We start from the raw sequence: 19372 nt of genomic DNA on the forward strand, positions 1-19372 counted from the left end.
TTTTTTTTTTTTTTTTTTTGTGATGAAAGAAGGTGAACTATTCACAGTTGTTGACATAAATGGTGCGAGTTGGGAGAAGACATTCCCTACCACAGCTGAATTTGATGTATAAGTGCAAAGTCCTTAATGAGCATGTAGGGCTTTAAACAGTTTATGGTGAAGGTCATAGTGTCCAAGTCTGTTTTTTGAGTCTCTGATGAGTCTCTTTTTTTTTTTTTTTTTTTTTTTTTTTTTTTTTTTTTTTTTCAGATGAGACAAAAAAAACACCTATATTTATATTTCAATTGTATAAGGTGATTTAAAAGTCTTCATGGATAGGGAATTTTTTATATTTAGATGCTCTTCTAAAATACCTGTCTAAAGAAGAGTGGATCCATGGAGTTGCAGCTTTTGATTGTTTTATTTATTTCTGTAAGTTCTGTTGTATTTCTTTTTCCAATTAGTTTGTATTTTTATTTCTAATATTTTTTCCCCTTTCCTGTAAAATGCTCTTTATTTATAATAAGAAAGATTTATTATCTTGAATTAGTTCTGATATATTTTTTTGTTTATAGGATGGTGTATTAACAGTAAACCTAGGAGTTCATGGCACATATGTTATTAATAAACAAACTCCAAATAAACAGATTTGGTTATCTTCACCATTGAGGTAAGAATTGAAATAAGAAATATTAGGCTTTGCTAAAGTTAGAATGAATTAAGAAGAAATAACATCAAGCATCCTAAAGTTCAGTAACTTCAAATTGTATGAAATTTCATTTCAAAAACATTTTGTCTATACTGTATATATATTTTAAAATATTTTTGTTATGGTTGCATAAAGCTTACAGTTTATGCAACCACAGACATCTTTCTCTGGTAATTAATTTATAGACTTTCCCTGAGAATTTTCTGCAAATGCTAGTAGCCAGATTATACCTTTTACAGATAAGCAGTTTTTAAAGATTTTTCTGATAAATAAAGCAACAGTTTCTTTACATTATAGTATCATGAATGCAGTTTTCTTTTGAGAACTGCATTCATGATACCACTTTTTTTCAACATTCAGTAAAAAATAAAGTAGAGAAACCATTACAAGAAAGTTAGTAGAAAGAGCAATTGATATAATCCAGCCTGGTTAGCGTATCCACTCTCCAGCCAAAAGACTGTGGGTTCGAATCCCGTCGTGGGCATGGACGTTTGTGATTGTCTATGAAAATACTAGTGGTGGTGGTGGTTGGCAGTAGATGGCATTGGTGTAGATGTTAAATGTAGGTTGTGGAGTAGTGAGACGAGGAGTTGTAGAGTAGATGCCCTCCCTCGATGAGTCTTGAGTCTTTGGACTCCCTGGAGGTGTGATGTAATAATAATAATAATAATAGTTGTAGCTTGTGGATTCAGTGGTGGAGATGGAGAGTTGTGGAGTAGGTGCCCTCCCTTGATGAGTCTTTGGACTCCCTGGAGATGCTATGTAATAATAATAATATAAAGATGGGTCATTATTAGAAACTAGAAGAATAGATTAAATGTTTCTCAGACTAAAGAAATGTTTGGGGTAAAATCTGGAGAGAAGGGCAGAATAAATTGAAAGTGGTAAATGCCCGTTGGATTTCTGCTCTGAAGTTAGATTAGATTAGTTATTACAATCATCACTAGTACTGGCATCTAGACTCTCACTAGAGTAAACACCATTATAATGAACTCATTCACTGTAACAAACTACTGACAACTTATCTTAATCAAATCCATATAACATCAGTGCTATGTTAAAGGAAATTCACTATAGTAAACCTTCTGGTTGACTTTTTCCTCTGTAATTTCTATAGTGAGATTTCACTTCTTGCTGTATGATTCAAAGTAAATTATACTTGACAGTTTATTCTTGGTTTTATCCTTACTTAAAAATGAACAGACTAACAAAAGTTTGCACTTGAAAAAACTTAGTGACTGTATTACTTGTATACGAAGGCAGATGACCTCCCTATATGGGATAGATCTTCCCATAATGCATGCAGTATACATGTCTGAAAGGAAGTGGTGTGCATTATGGGATACTAGGGCAATTTGATGTGAAGTTCTTTTTCTCTGTATGCAAGTAGCCAAATCTTGAAGTTACTCAGTCCAACCTTTGCTCATGCTTGAGTAAAGGATAAAAGCAAGAATATAATTTCTTGTCCAGTAGAATTTACTTCTAACAAAAGAAAAAAAAAAAGAAAAAAAGTACTACAACTGTCTTTCATCAGAGTATACCCAGTTCTCCATTTATACGGTAGATTGGTTCCAGAAAAAAACTATGTAAAAAAGAATAGAGTGCATATGAAAAAATAGAACAATGGTTCCAGCTGTGAAAACCCGATACAAACAATAAGTTATTTTCAAACAAAACATATGAAAATCATTAAATAAAACTCTATTTAATTTTAATGGAGTAGTTTTTTATTTTAAATACTTATTTAAAGTATATACATATGTATCTTTCTTAAAGAAAATAGTGTGTCACTAATGAAACAGAAATTTGAAAAGGCCCAAATACACCTGTGCATATGGTTATTAGTTAAATTTTATGCGCTTTCATTTTCTGACAGTAGCTGCATTCTTTTGTGAGGTATTAAACCAATTCCATCATTTGAAACACTTTGGCTGTCCTTTTCATACTGCAATGGCAAAACGTTTTCTTCAGTAAAAGGAACTAAATTAGCACTAATTTCCAGTAATTCTGAAGGTTGATTTTTTTTTTACCATGAACTCTGTAATTAATCATTTAGATCCTGTTTTGACTAGATCTTTGTATAATTCTTCATATTGCACCATACATGACTTCAGTATTTGGATCATGTGTAAGAAAATGACTGCAATTTACTAGCCATTTAAAGCCTTCTTTAATTAATCCTGCAGTGAGTGGAATCTCTTCATCATCATCACATTTTTTTTTTTTTTTTTCATTGAGATTCTCAAGGATAGCTTCTATTATTTCGTCATACTAACAACCTTGTCTAAGATCAATTCTTCAATATCTGCAGACAAAAAATTATCAAATCCTTCTCTGCCACTTGCATGTGCTAATTTGATGATATTGGGATATTCAATTCTGATAACGCCAACTTAGCCAGTTTGATGCAATCCAAAATAGAAAATTTCTTCCACAGATCAATACCTGTTAGTAAATTATCCTTATCTAGTTTATCCAAAATGTATTGGAATGCTCTTCAGAATGGCCAGGCACATTGTCTGTAATCAATAAAACTTTAAAGTCTGGATTTTTTTCCATCAAATAGCATTTAACTTTTGGAAGAAAACATTGATGGAACCATTCATTAAAAATTTCTTTTGTAACCCAACTTTTTTGTTTGAATTCCAGTGCAATGATAATGTGTTAAAATCCACACCTTTCATTGCCCGCAGTCTTAGGGATCGATTAAAGGTCAGTTAACCGGTCTCATATGAAGAGGGAGTGTTTTTCTCCCAGTAACTTGGGTTTTTCATCCCTCAAAACAGGAAAACCAGTCCCGTGAACACACACAGCTATTGTTATAAAATATACACCCTCTGTTCAAAAAGAAACCGAACTTTTGATAGAAAATAAAACACAGGCCAATTATAATTATTCAAATAATTTATTTCAATCAATATACTCTCCCTCAGCTTCGATATATAGCATTTGGCATGGTCAATTAATTTGTTAAATGAATTTTTTATATTGGTTTTTGGGATACCGTTGAAGGTCATAGTTACTGCTGCTTGAACGTTTTCAATGGTGTCATATCGCTTTCTTTTCACCGGCAAATGAAGTTGGGGAAAGAGAAAGAAGTGACAGGGTGCTAAATCAGATGAATGTGGCGAGTGATCAAACACACAAGCTTGGTTTTTGCTCAAAAACTGTCACAATATTCGAGTGATGAGATGGTGCATTATCGTGCAAAAGTGACCAGCTGCCTGCATTATGATATTCATGCCGTACTTGACGAATTCTCACTATCAATCGCATCAAAACTTCGAGATAAAACTCACCATTGTCCATTTGGCCAATGGCGAGTTTTATCTCGAACAAATTCTTTGTGGATAATGGCCTTGGAATCGTAAGCATTGTCTTTACTTTTGACTTCTCCAAGCGACTTTTTTTTTTTTTTTCGGATGCCCCTCTTCTGGTGGTCTCCACTCAGCACTCTGGCATTTTGTTTCGGGATCATACTCAAAACACCACGTCTCATCACCAGTAACGATCGTTTCAAGGAAGTTTGAGTCTTTACGAGCGGTTTTAATGAGGTCCTTGCAATGTTCAATTCAATACATTTTTTGGTCGTCAGTCAACTTGTTGGGGACAAATCGCAAATTGAATATATGAAGGCCCAAACTCTCGGTCAAAATGTTGTGCATAGCTGATTTTGGAATCCCCAATTCATCGATCAATCTCACGGACGATTTCGTGAAATCATGCACTTTTTGGATGTTAACTTCACTCAGTCCAGTTTTTGGATTAATTATCTAATCTGGAAACCCTGCTCCTGAAATTTTTTAAAGCCACTTCACACCTTCAATAAGGAGTGTTGGCCTCACATTGAGCTGTGTAATTCATCTCTCACCTAAAAATGTTTACAAACATCCATGGATGTTTGTAAACATTTTTAGGTTGGAGAGCAGGTATGCTAACCACTCAGCCAACTATGCTGGCATATGAAATTTTTCCATAAGAGTCATGTTTTAATTACTGAATTTCTCTCTTTCTTTTTGCTAAATATAAAACTAATTAAATTGACTTCATTAGCTTAGTTGAAGCTTAATTTAAATTTCTTTCTTTAAACACATTGACTCAAAGAAATAATACATCATTAAAAAGTTAAAGAATATTTTTGAATATATAGCAGTTGAAAACTGTTTAAATAATCTGCAGATCTAAATATGCAGCCTTTGAAGAAAATAAATAAATCAGCATGGATTGAAGTGCAAATCAAATCAATCAGGAAGAAAAGAATTAAAGTACCATATTCCAATAATAAATAGCAAGAATTATTTTTTAAAAAAGTTAACAGTGGTATGGACATGTGCACAGAATCTCTACTAAAAGATTTTCTCAGATTTCGTAAAACAAAAGAGTAGCAGTAATGAAGGATACTGCCTGAAAGGACAAGAATGAAATGGATAGAAAACATCAAGAGTATAAGTGGGCTGAATTTCTACAGAAATTTAAATAATTTGGCTACAGATAAATTCGACTGGAAAATTGTTATTCGTGGTAGCCTCGATTCACATTAGGTAGCTGAGATGATGATGAATGTCTCCAAATTTTTCTTTATTTTTTCTAGTTATTTAAAAATGTACTAACTGATTATTAACAATTAATTTGTTTGTCAATGCTAGGAGGCGTTTAAAAAACATCAAACACTATTTTCATGATTATCTGGTTAAATTTCATAAACATCAAATCAGTGTGTATTTTATTCTTAAATTTTATTGCTCTAAAGTTCATCTTCTACATATTACCATCACAATCATCAAATTCCTGATATGTACAAGGGGGGGGGGGGGCGATGCAAGATGAGAAGGTTACATCACTAGTAACTTCCTGTCGACAGTTTTCTTCTAAATTAATCTCTTATCTGTCAAGACTTTAATATTGTCAGATCTTATATATTTCAGTCTTCTAAAGCATTGCTTGCCATATGAATCTACATAGATTTTCCTCTTCTGCAAGATTTTTTTCCTATGTTATCCTAGCAGAAAAACACTTGTTTTGCCAACCTTTCCTCTCCCATTTTGTTTAAGTGACCATACTACCTGATATTAGCTCTGTTCAGACATTCCTAAATGCTAACAATCAAGTTCCTTCCTAATATCCTCCTTTTAAATATAATTCTGCCACCTGTTCACTCCCCTAATCGTTCTTAGAATTCTCATATTAGTAGTTTCCAGTATTTGATAAAGTGTCACATATTACCATACTATTATTATCTTCATGCTATGTTTTTTTCGGAGACAGATTAAAGGAATGATGTATGTTTAATGTAATCTTAAGAGTCATTTTCAAAATGTGCAGAACTCGGAACCAATGATGCATATGATTTTTTTTGTTTGTTTATTTCAAAGAAAATTGATATGAGTTATCTGATTAGATATGAATGACCCATCATTGTGAGAGAAAGAAGCGAGTGTATATTAGCTTCAGGAGATCCAGAGACTGGTTGTCTAAAGCTGTTAAATGCTTTCTTAATAAAAGATTCATTAAAGCCATTTTTCATAAAAGCAGATTTGATATAATTCAATTCTTGTTGTAAAAGGTCTTCAGTGGAACAAATATAAGCACAATGTAACATTTAATAGTTCCAATCTTTTGACTAGGACGATGATGAGAATTAGCATGGATATAATGATCAGTATCAGTTTCTTATCTAAAAACCGAAAATTGTAAACTGCCATCTGGTTGACAAAGAATTAAAATATCTAAAAACAAAGCCAGTTGATTGTTTTCTTCTTCTTCTAAAGTAAGCAGAATTCTCAGGTGAATCATATTTATTTTTGAAATTAATAGTTTTAAATCTGATGATGGACCTTTCATGTTGCAAATATATCATTTACATATCTGTGCCATACTTTAGATTAGGAGAAATGTCTTTAAGCAGACAATCTTCAAAATGCTCCATGCAGTAATTTGCAAGGGTAAGAAAGATAGGACTATCCATGACTGTTCTTTCAACTTGGTATAATTTGTTTTGTACACTGAAATAACCAAAGTGGCTTACAAATTCAAATAGTTTGATGATATCAGGAGGAAAATCTTGTTTAAATAAATTAATAGTATCCGCCAAAGAAATGTTTGAAAAGATGCCATATCAAGACTAAATAAAATATCTGAAGGTTCTAAATGTAGATTGCAAACTTTTTGCTTTAAAATCTAGGAAGTTCTTTATGTGAGAAGTAGATTTTCTAGTAAATGAAGATAATAACATCGACAGTATTTAGAAACTTTATATGTGGGACAGTCGATACAATCTACTACTGGTCTTAATGGAATACCTAGTTCACGAATCTTGAGAAGACCATATAATCTAGATGGAATGAGCATGAAAAATTCTTTGTCCCAACTGGAAATATTATCAATTTATTGACTTCATTAACTTGGCTAGAAGTTGGATTAGATGAGAGGGGACTATAAATAAAGAAATCACGTAGTATTAAGGAAATCTTTCTAAAACATCCTGTCTTGTATGACTACTGATAAAATTATTATTCATTTTTAGGGAATTAAGGGTTTTGAATTTTGATGGAGTTAAGTTAGAAAGTGGCAGTTTTGCTTTGAAAAGTATCATGGCTGATGTAAAACAAACTTTGTTCGCAGTCTCAGCAGGAAATGAATGTAAGCCCTTATCTGTAAGATGGAAAAAAAAGTCCATAATAGATGATTTACTTGTAAAGACAAATGGTTTTTACAAGTAAATTTGTCTCTACAAGTAGGTCAGAAATGTGACCTTTGGCTTAACTGAGATCTCTTCCAGAGTAGGAGGATATCCTGATAAATTTACCACTAATTTCTCCTTGTTGTCTGTAATATTACTAAAATGAATGATAGAGTGGTTGACTAGTAAATTAAATTTCTGTACAAGAGAGTCACAAGTAAAGTCGAGAACTCTCTTATAGGAATTCAAAGAAATGTTTAAAAATTCAGTGGATAACAGTTCAAAAATGGAGTTATAAAGGGAATTGATTTTGATATTTAAGATTGCCAAACATTTCTTTGCAACATTAAGTTCTAATATTAGTACTAATTACTAGTTCTAAAATATATACCATGTGCTTTCAGCAACCAAAAAAGATTCTGCAGCAGGTAGGATTCATCTGAACTGTTCTACATCTTTTTAGAAATATGATTCTATTAATGTATTTAGTTTTCTTGACTAAAAGCTTACCATGTGTGTTATATTGCTCAGACACAGGCTTTCCATAAAGTCGAGATAGCTACTTTAATATCGGTATGTAAGTTGTACATACTTAGAAAAATTAAACATGGAAACCTTAAACTTATGTGAAATAAATTTATTAACTGTAAAAGTTTTGTCCATGTATCGTAGCAGTACATTGATAATGGAACACAATATGAAATCATTACTTAAATTAAGGGGATATTAAATCCCACATAGTTTTAAAACCGAATAAGAAACTCAAAGTTTGGAATCAGAGAGTTTCTTGCCGAATATAGTAAACTATAAAGTATCGGCGAACACTTAGCGTGAGCTAATGCAAGTGACCCTAGTACGTAGTACAATACCGGACGACTCGTTGCAAAGGTGGGGGAAGTTCAGATCGCTATTCTTAGGTATTTTCCATAATGTAAAAACACATTTCCTAGGAAATGTATGCTGTTATTACATTATGGAGGGAGGTCACTACCCAGACCGGTTTCAGCCTTTTTTGAGGCTTCATCAGTGAGTAGCTAGACCTAATACCAAAGTGTATAGCGAAAAGAACTTATATACTCTGCGAATGAGTTATCCAAACAGGTGCAACCATTAAGTTACTTAAGTATAAAGAGCTAATAAGCTTCATTTCGGCAATAAAAACATTACTTAAATTAGGGTCACTTGCATTAGCTCATGCTAAGTGTTCGCCGATACTTTATAGTTTACTATATTCGGCAAGAAACTCTCTGATTCCAATCTTTGAGTTTCTTATTCGGTTTTAAAACTATGTGGGATTTAATATCCCCTTAATTTAAGTAATGTTTTCATTGCCGAAATGAAGCTTATTAGCTCTTTATACTTAAGTAACTTAATGGTTGCACCTGTTTGGATAACTCATTCGCAGAGTATATAAGTTCTTTTCGCTATACACTTTGGTATTAGGTCTAGCTACTCACTGATGAAGCCTCAAAAAAGGCTGAAACCGGTCTGGGTAGTGACCTCCCTCCATAATGTAATAACAGCATACATTTCCTAGGAAATGTGTTTTTACATTATGGAAAATACCTAAGAATAGCGATCTGAACTTCCCCCACCTTTGCAATGAGTCGTCCGGTATTGTACTACGTACTAGGGTCACTTGCATTAGCTCACGCTAAGTGTTCGCCGATACTTTATAGTTTACTATATTTGGCAAGAAACTCTCTGATTCCAATCTTTGAGTTTCTTATTCGGTTTTAAAACTATGTGGGATTTAATATCCCCTTAATTTAAGTAATGTTTTCATTGCCGAAATGAAGCTTATTAGCTCTTTATACTTAAGTAACAATATGAAATTACTATTAAAGAATCATTTTCAAAAAGTGCCAGTATAATGTTCCATCTTGCATAGCAGAACATGCTATCTTGACTAAATATAGTTTTTTTGGAAACACTTACCTAACTTAAACAGATCTGGCTTTTGGGAAATATTATTACACTGCTCAAAACAATTAGGGGATATTTTAGTTTCTGTCGGATAATTATAAATTTCTGCAAAACTATTGGTTACTTTATACATGAATAAATATTTCTTACTTATGGATAGGGTGTAATTGATGAAATATTATGTAAATAATCGATATTTATTACAAATTTAACAAATTATACATTTTAGCGTGAAATAATTTTTAATAGGGCATATGGTCTCCATTAACAGCCAAAACAGAGGTAATCTTGATTGCATGGACCGGATAAGATGATCAAACAGTTCTTGTGGGATATTTCCCCGCTCTTCTGTGAGAACCATTTTGAGCTCTTGAAGAGATCATGGTGGCACCATTCGAGCAGAAATGCGCCTACCTAAAGCATCCCAGGCATGTTCGATTGGATTACAATCCGGTGAACAGGCAGGCCAGTCCATTCGTTCAATAACTTCTTCTTCAAACCACTCTTGTACCAAATTTACACAGTGTGGACGAGCATTGTCATCCACAAAAATGAATTCTTGGCCAATTGCAGCAGCATATGGACGAACTATAGGTTCCAAAATCTCATCACGATACCTTTGGGCTGTTAAGGAATCGTTTCTGATAAAATAGAGATCAGTATGGCTATCTATAACAAATATTCTAGCCCATACCATCAAATTCCCACCTTGATGTTGGGGTCTTTCATGAACAAACTGTGGATTATTTCTTCTCCCACTTGCACGCAATATCAAGATATGTTGGTTATCTGGTTGCAGACCAAACCTGGTCTTGTCACTAAAAAGTACACAAGCCCAATCCTCATTTGTCCAATTGCGGTGTTCCTGTGCCCAAATTCTTCAGGCTCTTTTGTGATTTGCAGTAAGTGGAATGCAAACCACTGGTCTTTGAGCATATAAACCTATGGCATGAAGACGATTTCGAACATTTCCCATCTCCAGAAAGCGATTCCAAAGTTGCAAAATTACGCTTTGAGTACATGACATGCTTGAGCGACAACTTGCTGCATTTGTCCAGCTTCTAATCGACCAATGGCTCTCCAAATCATGGATTCCGGGATATAATGTTGCTCTACCATTTTTAACAAAATAATGGGTGGTGGGTGACACAAGTTTACAATTGAAGTGATAATTATGCACTGTGGAAATGAGCGCAACAAGCCACGCTTTTATATCCCCCCACCTGCTAATACGGCTAAGACACGTTTCAACAAGTCTTAACATGATTTTGTACGCAGTTGCGTATTCTACACTGTTGTATATTGAGAATATTTTAAAATAAATGTGTTACATTTGTAAATTATGTTTATAACTTTATAATTTACAAGAAAACCAAAATATCCCCTAATTGTTTTGAGCAGTATATGTAATTTTTATGAAAATTTCAGATTATTATATTGTAAAATTTTTAAATAAATAGGAAGTTTTAATTTTTCAGGAAATGACAACGTATACTAGAATATTAATTATAAAAAACTTTAACTAATACTTTCCTGTATTTTGGCAATGTTACATTGCCATCATCAGGAATTACAAAAAAAACAATGACCTGTGCATGCAGGTACTAACACTGAGCAAATGAGGCTGAATAAAGGCAACAGAAGTTTTGCCTAGAATCCTAAATGGTGCCCCCCTAGTAGGCTAAATTGGTTAGTCTTGGTTGATGAGCTGACAATCTTAGAATGTATGCTTCCCAAATTTGGGGCAATCTCATGTACCCAAATTTGTTGAGGTTTGGAAAGTTTTTCAAAGCTGAAGCATATTCAAGGACTAGCCTTTCAAACTTGTATTTAAAGGCTAGTCCTTGAATATGCATGGTCAGCAAATTTGTTGAGGTTTGGAAAGTTTTTCAAAGCTGAAGCATATTCAAGGACTAGCCTTTCAAACTTGTATTTAAAGGATATAAAGCATCCTTGAATATGCATGGTCAGCATATCCAAAGCATGGTCAGCAAGTCCTGATGGCTGTATTGGTGGAACCGAATATAGTCCTTGTGTTCAGATATCCTGATATTGGCTATACTGCCTGTTTTGCTGTAGTAAGACAGTTTACAACTGCAAGGGACCTGGTATGCTCCTAGTAGGTCTGGTGGGATGTGGCTGGTTTTTGGTGGAGCAGATAAGAGATGCCAATTTCTTATGTGGTCTGTAACTGGTTGTAAGGTCATATTTCCTTAGGGTTTTTTTGTTAATTTTTTGGAAGTGCCCCAGATATATGGAATGGTGATAGATTTTGAGTAAGCTCTGCTTTGAAGTAGGTGAGGAGGGTTGCTTTATGTGGTTTTATTATTTTTTTGGGGTTGTAGCCATTGACTAAGAAAGTGTTAATTATATGGTTAAGTTCAGTAGTTAGGGCTCTGTTATCCAGAAAGATTAATTTTGCTCTGTTATATAGGGTTGTTATAATCCCATATTATCGAGAAAGGGGGAGTGACTGTTGGTGAATTTATCTACCTGTATTTGTAGATTTTCTGTAAATGAAGAATGCCAGGGATCCATCAGGCTGGCATGTAATCAGGATCTATGAATGGGAGACTGTTGTTGTTTTTCTTTTTGAAGGTAAACTGGATCCTGTGGTGTTAATTGTTTAGGTGTGTTAAAAAACTGTAGCATAGCCAGACAGCGGGTTTTTTCCTTCAAAAGTCTCCATCAAGAAGTTGGGCAGGGGGGGGGGAGTGTGGAGAATCCCATGGCACCCTCTATCTGTTTGTAGAATTTTCCTTGCCAAACAAAATAGCCTGAGTTCATGGTGAACTGAAATAGGACTGAGATATTGGGAAGAAATATGATTTGGATGAAATCTGAGGTATCTTTGAGTGGGACATTGGTGAATAAGGAGGAGGCATCAAAAATGACCATTATGTCAGTACGTTGGTGTGTAAGGTTTTCTGTACTGGCTTTAAAGTGGGCTGAATTTTTTTTGTGTGTGAAAGTGGTTTGTTGCCAGTATGTTATGTGAGCACTTTGGCCAGTTTGTATGTGGATGAATCAATGCCACCACAATGGGACGTAATGGCACACTTTTGTTTATGGATTTTTGGTAGTCAATATATTCAGGGGGGGGGAGTCTAGAGTTATAAGGTTTTAATCTGTTTGTAACTCACACAAGCCAAGAGGTAACTTTTTTAAGGAGCCTATGGAGTGTTCTGATTTGTGCTGATGGCATCATAGTCTATAGGGAGGTAGGTGGAATGATTTAGTAGAAAAGAGGCAAGCTTACCTGAGTAATCTGATTGGTTTACAACCACAGTGGCATTTCTCTTATCCACTTTGGTAATTATTATTCTGCTGTTGCTTTTAATCTCTTGCAGAGCTTCGGTTACTTTTTGGTGGTTTAGCTTGGGTGGAACACTAGTCACACCCAGTTTGATGGTGTTAGGAATTTGGTTGGGAAGGTTGTGAATATCTCATTCAACTTATATCATTATTTCCTCTGCAGGAATTTTCTTAGGTGTTATTGCAAAAGTTATGGCCATGTCTGAGTGCTCTAATTGCTTCAGAGTAAGGAAAAATAGGTTTTTACCGTGGCTAGTAATAAACCAGCCACGGTAGTTGAGGTTTGGAAGCTGAGTTTTTTTGTAGTCTCTCAAATTTCTTAATGTGCTGACATCGTATTCTTTGAAATTCTCTGTCTGCTGAAGCATTCAAGATGTCAGAAAGGATTGTCCAAAGGTCAATGTTCAGCATTGTGGCATGCTCTTCTTCTAGAGCATGGACAGCTTTATTGATGTTGGCCAGGAGAACATGGGTGATGGCAATCTGCTTCTGTAGAAGAGTGAAGCTAGTGCATCTGTAAATGCTCAGAGCATCGGTGACGTAAATCAGTGTTTTAATTTAACACAATTTGGGATCATGTTGTTATCCCGGCAGTGTTTTAAAAAGGCTAGTTGATTTGGTTATCTAGATATCTTCAGCTTCAACTTGCCATATTGGCAAGTCTTGCGTACAATAGAATCTCCGTGAATGATCGTAATTCTTGTAGATAAGATTATACGTTGGTTTTATGTAGCTTTTAATTTTTCAGGAAATGATAACATATACTAGAATATTAATTATAAAAAATTTTAATACTTTCCTATATTTTGATAATGTTACATTGCCATCATCAGGAATCACAAAAGACAATGATATGTGCATGCAGGCACACTGAGAAATGAGGCTGAATAAAGGCAACAGAACATTTTTCACTATACATATTGGTTATACTATACATTAAAGATGCCAAGAAATTATATTCTTGGCATATACTGAGTGAGCACTTTGCAAAAGTATATCATCCAGGTGGTGACATTGCAGAAACGAATAAACCAGAAGATTATACGGGAATTGTGGTTAATGAAGTGGAGGTGAGTAGTCTATTGCATAACCTCAATGTCAATACATCTGTAGGATTGGATGGTATACCAGCTCGTGTTGTACGAGAAGCAGCTAAAGAATTGTCAGTACCCTTGACCATTTTGTTTAATTTGAGTCTCGGGTCTGGGTTAGTCCCGAGCGGGTGGAAAGAGGGGAAAATAGTTCCACTGCATAAAGGTGGTTCCAAGACTGCTGTTGTAAATTACCGACCGATTAGCATATCAGGAATCATTGTCAAGGTCTTAGAGAAATTAGTCATGAAAAGAATACAGGATTGGATAGATGAAAATGGGATATTGTATGGGGGACAACATGGTTTTGTGAAGGGTAGATCATGCCTCAGTAACTTGCTTACGTATTATAACACAGTGACGGCTGAACTGGATAAGGGTAATGGGTTTACAGTGATACTACTGGACCTTGCCAAGGCCTTTGATAGGATACCACATGGAACTCTAATCAGTAAACTGGAGCAGATGGGTATAGATATAGGGTTGGTGAGATGGATAAGAGGGTGGTTGAAGGAGAGATATCAAAGAGTGGTTTATTCAGGAGTGGAGTCTAAAAGACGTCTTGTGACTAGTGGAGTGCCACAGGGCTCTGTTCTTGGACCACTGCTTTTCAATTTGTTCATCAATAATGATATTGGAAAGGATCTGAGAGGAAGTGTTCACTTGTTTGCTGATGATGCAAAGTTGGGTAGAGCAATTGTGAGTGCACAAGATGTCAAAATTTTACAGGATGATTTGGATAGTTTGGAGGACTGGGCTAGGAAAAATGGATGTCAATTTAATGTGGCAAAGTGTAAGGTTATGCACTTTGGGGTGAAAAGAATAGCAGCAGTATATCACATTGGTGGAATCATACTCCAGGAGATTGATGAGGCCAGGGATTTGGGAGTGTTGGTGGATAGGGAGTTGAAGTTTAGGGGGCACATTGCAAAAGTAACTAAAACAGCTCACCAAATCACTTGGCTTCTGAAAAATACTTTAACATGCAGAGACGAACAAGTTGTTGTTCCTCTGTATCGAGCCTTGATAAGACCCCATCTGGACTTCTGTGCCCAGCTATGGGCACCAGGGTTTCTTTGTGATGGGGAGGAAGTGGAGAGGGTCCAGAGACGAGTGACCAAGATGATAGCAGGTCTGTGGAATGAACCTTATGAGAATAGGTTGAAGATTTGTGGGTTGTAGAAATTGGATGATAGGCGAAGGAGGGGTGATATGATTGAGACATTCAAATTACTGAAAGGTTTTTATAAGATTGATCCAGAAGATATTTTTGAAAATATGACTGGTGGTGGGAGGACTAGGGGCCATGCATGGAAGCTGGGCAAGAGCGTGGTTGACAAGGGTGTTAGAGCTAGGTTCTTTACTTGGAGAGTGGTAAATGAGTGGAATAAGCTTCCAGAGTCTGTTGTGGGTGCTACGACCGTGAATGAGTTCAAGGCAAGGTATGATAGATACTGTGTGAATGTTGAATAGTTGTTCTTGACATGATGTTAGGGCCTCCCTCGATGAGTCTGTCGACTCCTTGGAGTTTCCCGGAACAATAATAATAATAATAGAGGCTAATGACTTCACATTAATTACTTAGTAGCACATAATCCTTATAGACAGGTATAATGCTATGCATTATGGGAAGAGCCCAGACCAGTTTCGACCTTTATTGAGGTCTCATCAGTGAGAGCCAGACCCAGAAGAGATACTAAGGTTGAAGTAATGCAGAAGAAATATATATATTTTCTATATACAGTTAAATGATATATGCACATAAACACAAGAAAGATATTTAATTAAACAAATATTTCGGTCTGGAAATAGCAGCCCATCCTCAGTGGTATTAGAAGAACAGTTTTAAAAAAAAATACAAGCTAGAATACTAACAATAGATCGTTAAAAATAGAACACGCCGCGTGATCTTATATCACTAAATATGAAACGGAATATTTTGAAGTAGAGACATGATTGAAAAAAAAATAAAAATAAAAAATTAATGAGTAATCTTACTTTCCCAGATTTTTGATATAGATATACAGTCATTACGATTCAGGTTGGGACGATGGAGCAAGGCCTCCACGCTTTCCTTGAACAAACATTTGAACCTATAACGGGATCTATGTAAGAGGCGAGTCCTGGACCAAAAGATGCTGTGGTCAGTTTCAATCCCGTGTTATTTTGTAAACTCAAGATAATGAGGAATGATTATGCTCATCATGCTTCTAGGAAACAGTAATTTTTAATATACCATATAAATGTTATTTTTTTAGAAAAAACAGCTTACATATGCTTATTTGCACACTAAACTCTTATAGTTCTTGTGGTATGCAGACTATACTGTTTTGTTTATTTTGAAGTTTAGCTTATTTAAATTGGTGACATTCTGAGTTTTGCTATTATGTATATGTGTACTTCAAAATGAAATAGATAATATGAGTATACTGCAAGATCATAAATATCATTAAAGTCCAGTGTGCAAATATACATATTTTAGCTAAGTATCCAAGAAAGCATGGGAGTATTAGGTTCATAAAGTTTGTTCTATTTCACTGAATTATTAGTAAATTCAGTGTAGTTTCCCTGATTGTGAGTTTTATAAAAAATCTATTCTTAGCCTAATTTACAGATTTTCTGTGCTACTTGAAATTAACATTCGAGCATGAAAAATCATGTATAAAACTTGAAAAGTTTTATTTTAATCATATTTTTTTTTTACAGTGGTCCCAAAAGATATGATTTCAGCAATAAACAGTGGATATACAAACATGATGGGATGTCTTTACATAATCTACTGAATAGAGAAATTCAAAAAATTCTACAAACAGAAGTAAAGTTCACAGATTGTGCATATGGAAAGCCAAGAGACTAATTGATGTAAATATTATGAACTAATTTATTAGCAAATAAAAGGTTTGATTTACAAAAGTGTGTGTGTTGCAGTGATGTCATACTTTTTTTTTTAACAAATATATATTTATCCCAAAATGAAATATGTATTTATTTCTCCATTAATTGTAGAAATATACATTTTGTTACTATTGTTAGAATAACATATGAACACATGTAATCCATGTTATTGTGTAGTATCTCATTAAAAAAAAAATATATATATATTTTAATAAGCATGGCCTTTGCCAGCCTATTGAAATGCTGAATTGTTCTCTAACACTATAAGATAATACGTACCATTGAAAAATTATAATGGGAGACTTAATTGTAAATTTAGGAAGAAAGTGCTTTAACACTGTGCAAGTTGCAGGCCAAAGAAATGAGAGAAGATCTGTTGTTAATCAGTTTAATTATGATGGTGGTAATAGGTCATTCCACTCATTCACCACTCTCCAAGCAAAGAAATTAGTTTGCATACCCTTACTAACCATACTCTTACACAACTTTCAGGGGTGACCCTTGTTCTCCCCCATTCCTCATATATTGAAAAATTTCTTTTGTGTCAATCTTATAGAATCCCTTTAGTAACATAAGTTTCTTCATGTCCTCATCTCTTCTGTCTGTAACCCACACAACTTCAGCTTTTGCAATATGTTCCTGAACTTCAAACATTTATCCACCATCAGTCCCATTTCCCTAGCCTCATCAGTTTCTTGTTATCTGGTTCCATCAACATAATAAAAGTATGTAATCTTTTCACACTAAATTATATTACTTTGTATTTTGCAACATTAAATTGACAACCACTGTTCTTTGCCCACTATGCCAATTTATTTAAATTATCCTGCAAGATATCTATATCACCTTAACTATATGAGAATTAGTTTCCCTACCGGGTGTTCCTAGTAAGATTTATGCAAATATATGTGAGGAATGGCCAAGAACAATTGTGGAAGGGAAGCTTGATGAAGAACAAGCTGGATTCAGGGCAAATAGAGGTAATCAGGATCAGATTTTCACTTTAACACAAACAGTTGAGAAATCTTGGGAATATAACAAGGATTTGTATTTAAGTTTTGTTGATCTGGAAAAGGCATATACAAGGTGCCAAGAGGAAAGCTCTTCAAAATGCCACAGTGTTATATGGTATAAATAGGACATTATATCGAACAATACATAGCCTCTATTTAAGCTCTAAGTCAGCAGTTAGACTTGAAGTACAGAAAGATGGTTTGAGGCAAAGTCGGGTGTGCAACAAGGGTGCACATTATTTCCACTGTTATTCATTATCTATATGAATCACAATCTATATGAAGGCAAGTAGTATTAAATCCAATATCAAAATTGGCAACTTTAACCTTAGCTCTTTGCTTTATGCAGATGATGTTATACTTCTGAATAAATCTAGCACAAGTCTGTAAGATTCTCTGATAAATTGAAAACTGCTGTAATAAATCTGGTATGAAAATCAGCAATAAAAAGACAAAGTCAATGAAAGTAGGCAGAAATATTTGAAAAAACCTCAAATGTATCTTGAATGCAAATATATCCAGCTATTTATTTAGGCACAATTTTTAGTGAAGATAGCAAATTAAATATGGAAATAGAACAGAATTAGTAAAGCTGGTATGGTAGGAAGTCAGCTGAATAAATTTATATTGAATAAGAAAGAAATAAGAAGCCTGAATGGCAAAGAAATGGAGCTAGCTGAGGAATTAGATAAGTACCAGATCGACATAATAGGGGTGACTGAAACAAAAAAGACCAAAACTGGTGAGATCTCTCTGAGCAATAAATACAAAATGCTATATTCAGGCAATGACAATCAAGGAAAAGAAGGAGTAGCCATAGTATTCAACACAAAATACGAGGCTAATCTTCTTGAATGGCAGTCAGTCTCAAGTACAGTAATGTGGGAAAATATGAGAATGGGGAACTGGACAATGAGACTTATTTGTGCCTATGGTCCCACAGAAGGTTCTACTAAGGTAGAAGTGGAGGAATTTTTTGAGGCTTTAGAAAAAAGCAACTGACACAATGAAAAATGAAAAGTTGGTCCTTGTTGGGGATCTAAATAGCAGAGTAGGAAATGATTGTGAGAAATATATTTGTGAGAAAAATATTTTGGGAAAATTTGGAGAAAAGAGCAAAGCTAATAATGGCAAATATCTGTTGGATTTCTGCTCAGGACATGGACTGGTTATTACTAACACAATGTTCCAACACAAAAATGTGCACAAATTCACATGGACAGAAGAGGCAAGGAATAACAAAAGTCTCATTGACTATGTTATTGTTGATAGTGAGGTTTTCTCCCTGGTGCAGGACACCAGAGTGTACAGAGGATTTGAAATTGGAAGTGATCACTATTTAGTCTTGAGCAAGATAAAATTGAATTTCATATTGAAAAGAATAACATGTAAGAAAGTTTTAAAGCGAATAAAAGTTGAGCAGCTCTCAGATGTGAACTGTAGACTAAAATACACAAAGATTATTGAAGAAAAAAAAAAATGAAAGAGTTTGAGAACAGGAATCAAACCATGGAGATTCAGTGGCAAACTCTGAAGAAAACATTGATTGATTCTGCCAGAGAGGCATGTGGTGAGGTTGTCTGTAAGGATAAAAAAAATCAGAGCTCCCTGGTGGACACAGGAAGTTAAAGAGGCAGTGAAGGAAAAGAAGAAAGCATATCAAAAGTTCCTGTCAAATAAGTTAGCTTGTGCTCTTAGAGAATGCAGAGACAAATGCAAGAATGCTAAACACTGTGTAAAACTAGCTAAACAAAAGTCATGGGAA

General features: G+C 34.6%; 1 protein-coding gene across 2 annotated transcripts in view; it reads left to right on the top strand.

Moving 5' to 3' along the window:
* fh (frataxin) overlaps window positions 1-16615 on the top strand; it is a 32583-nt gene extending 15968 nt beyond the window's left edge. For both annotated transcript variants that reach the window (XM_090404448.1, XM_090404449.1), the window contains exons 4-5: window positions 555-649; window positions 16406-16615. In XM_090404448.1, the coding sequence (XP_090260574.1) occupies window positions 555-649; window positions 16406-16556 (246 nt within the window). In that variant the 3' untranslated portion in view covers window positions 16557-16615. The remainder of the gene's footprint in view (window positions 1-554; window positions 650-16405) is intronic.
* The last annotated feature ends 2757 nt before the right edge of the window (window positions 16616-19372 follow it).

This window comes from Typopeltis vanoorti, chromosome 14 (assembly GCF_054136105.1).
Source record: "Typopeltis vanoorti isolate ZY-2024b chromosome 14, IOZ_Tvanoo_1.0, whole genome shotgun sequence".
Lineage (NCBI taxonomy): Eukaryota > Metazoa > Arthropoda > Arachnida > Uropygi > Thelyphonidae > Typopeltis > Typopeltis vanoorti.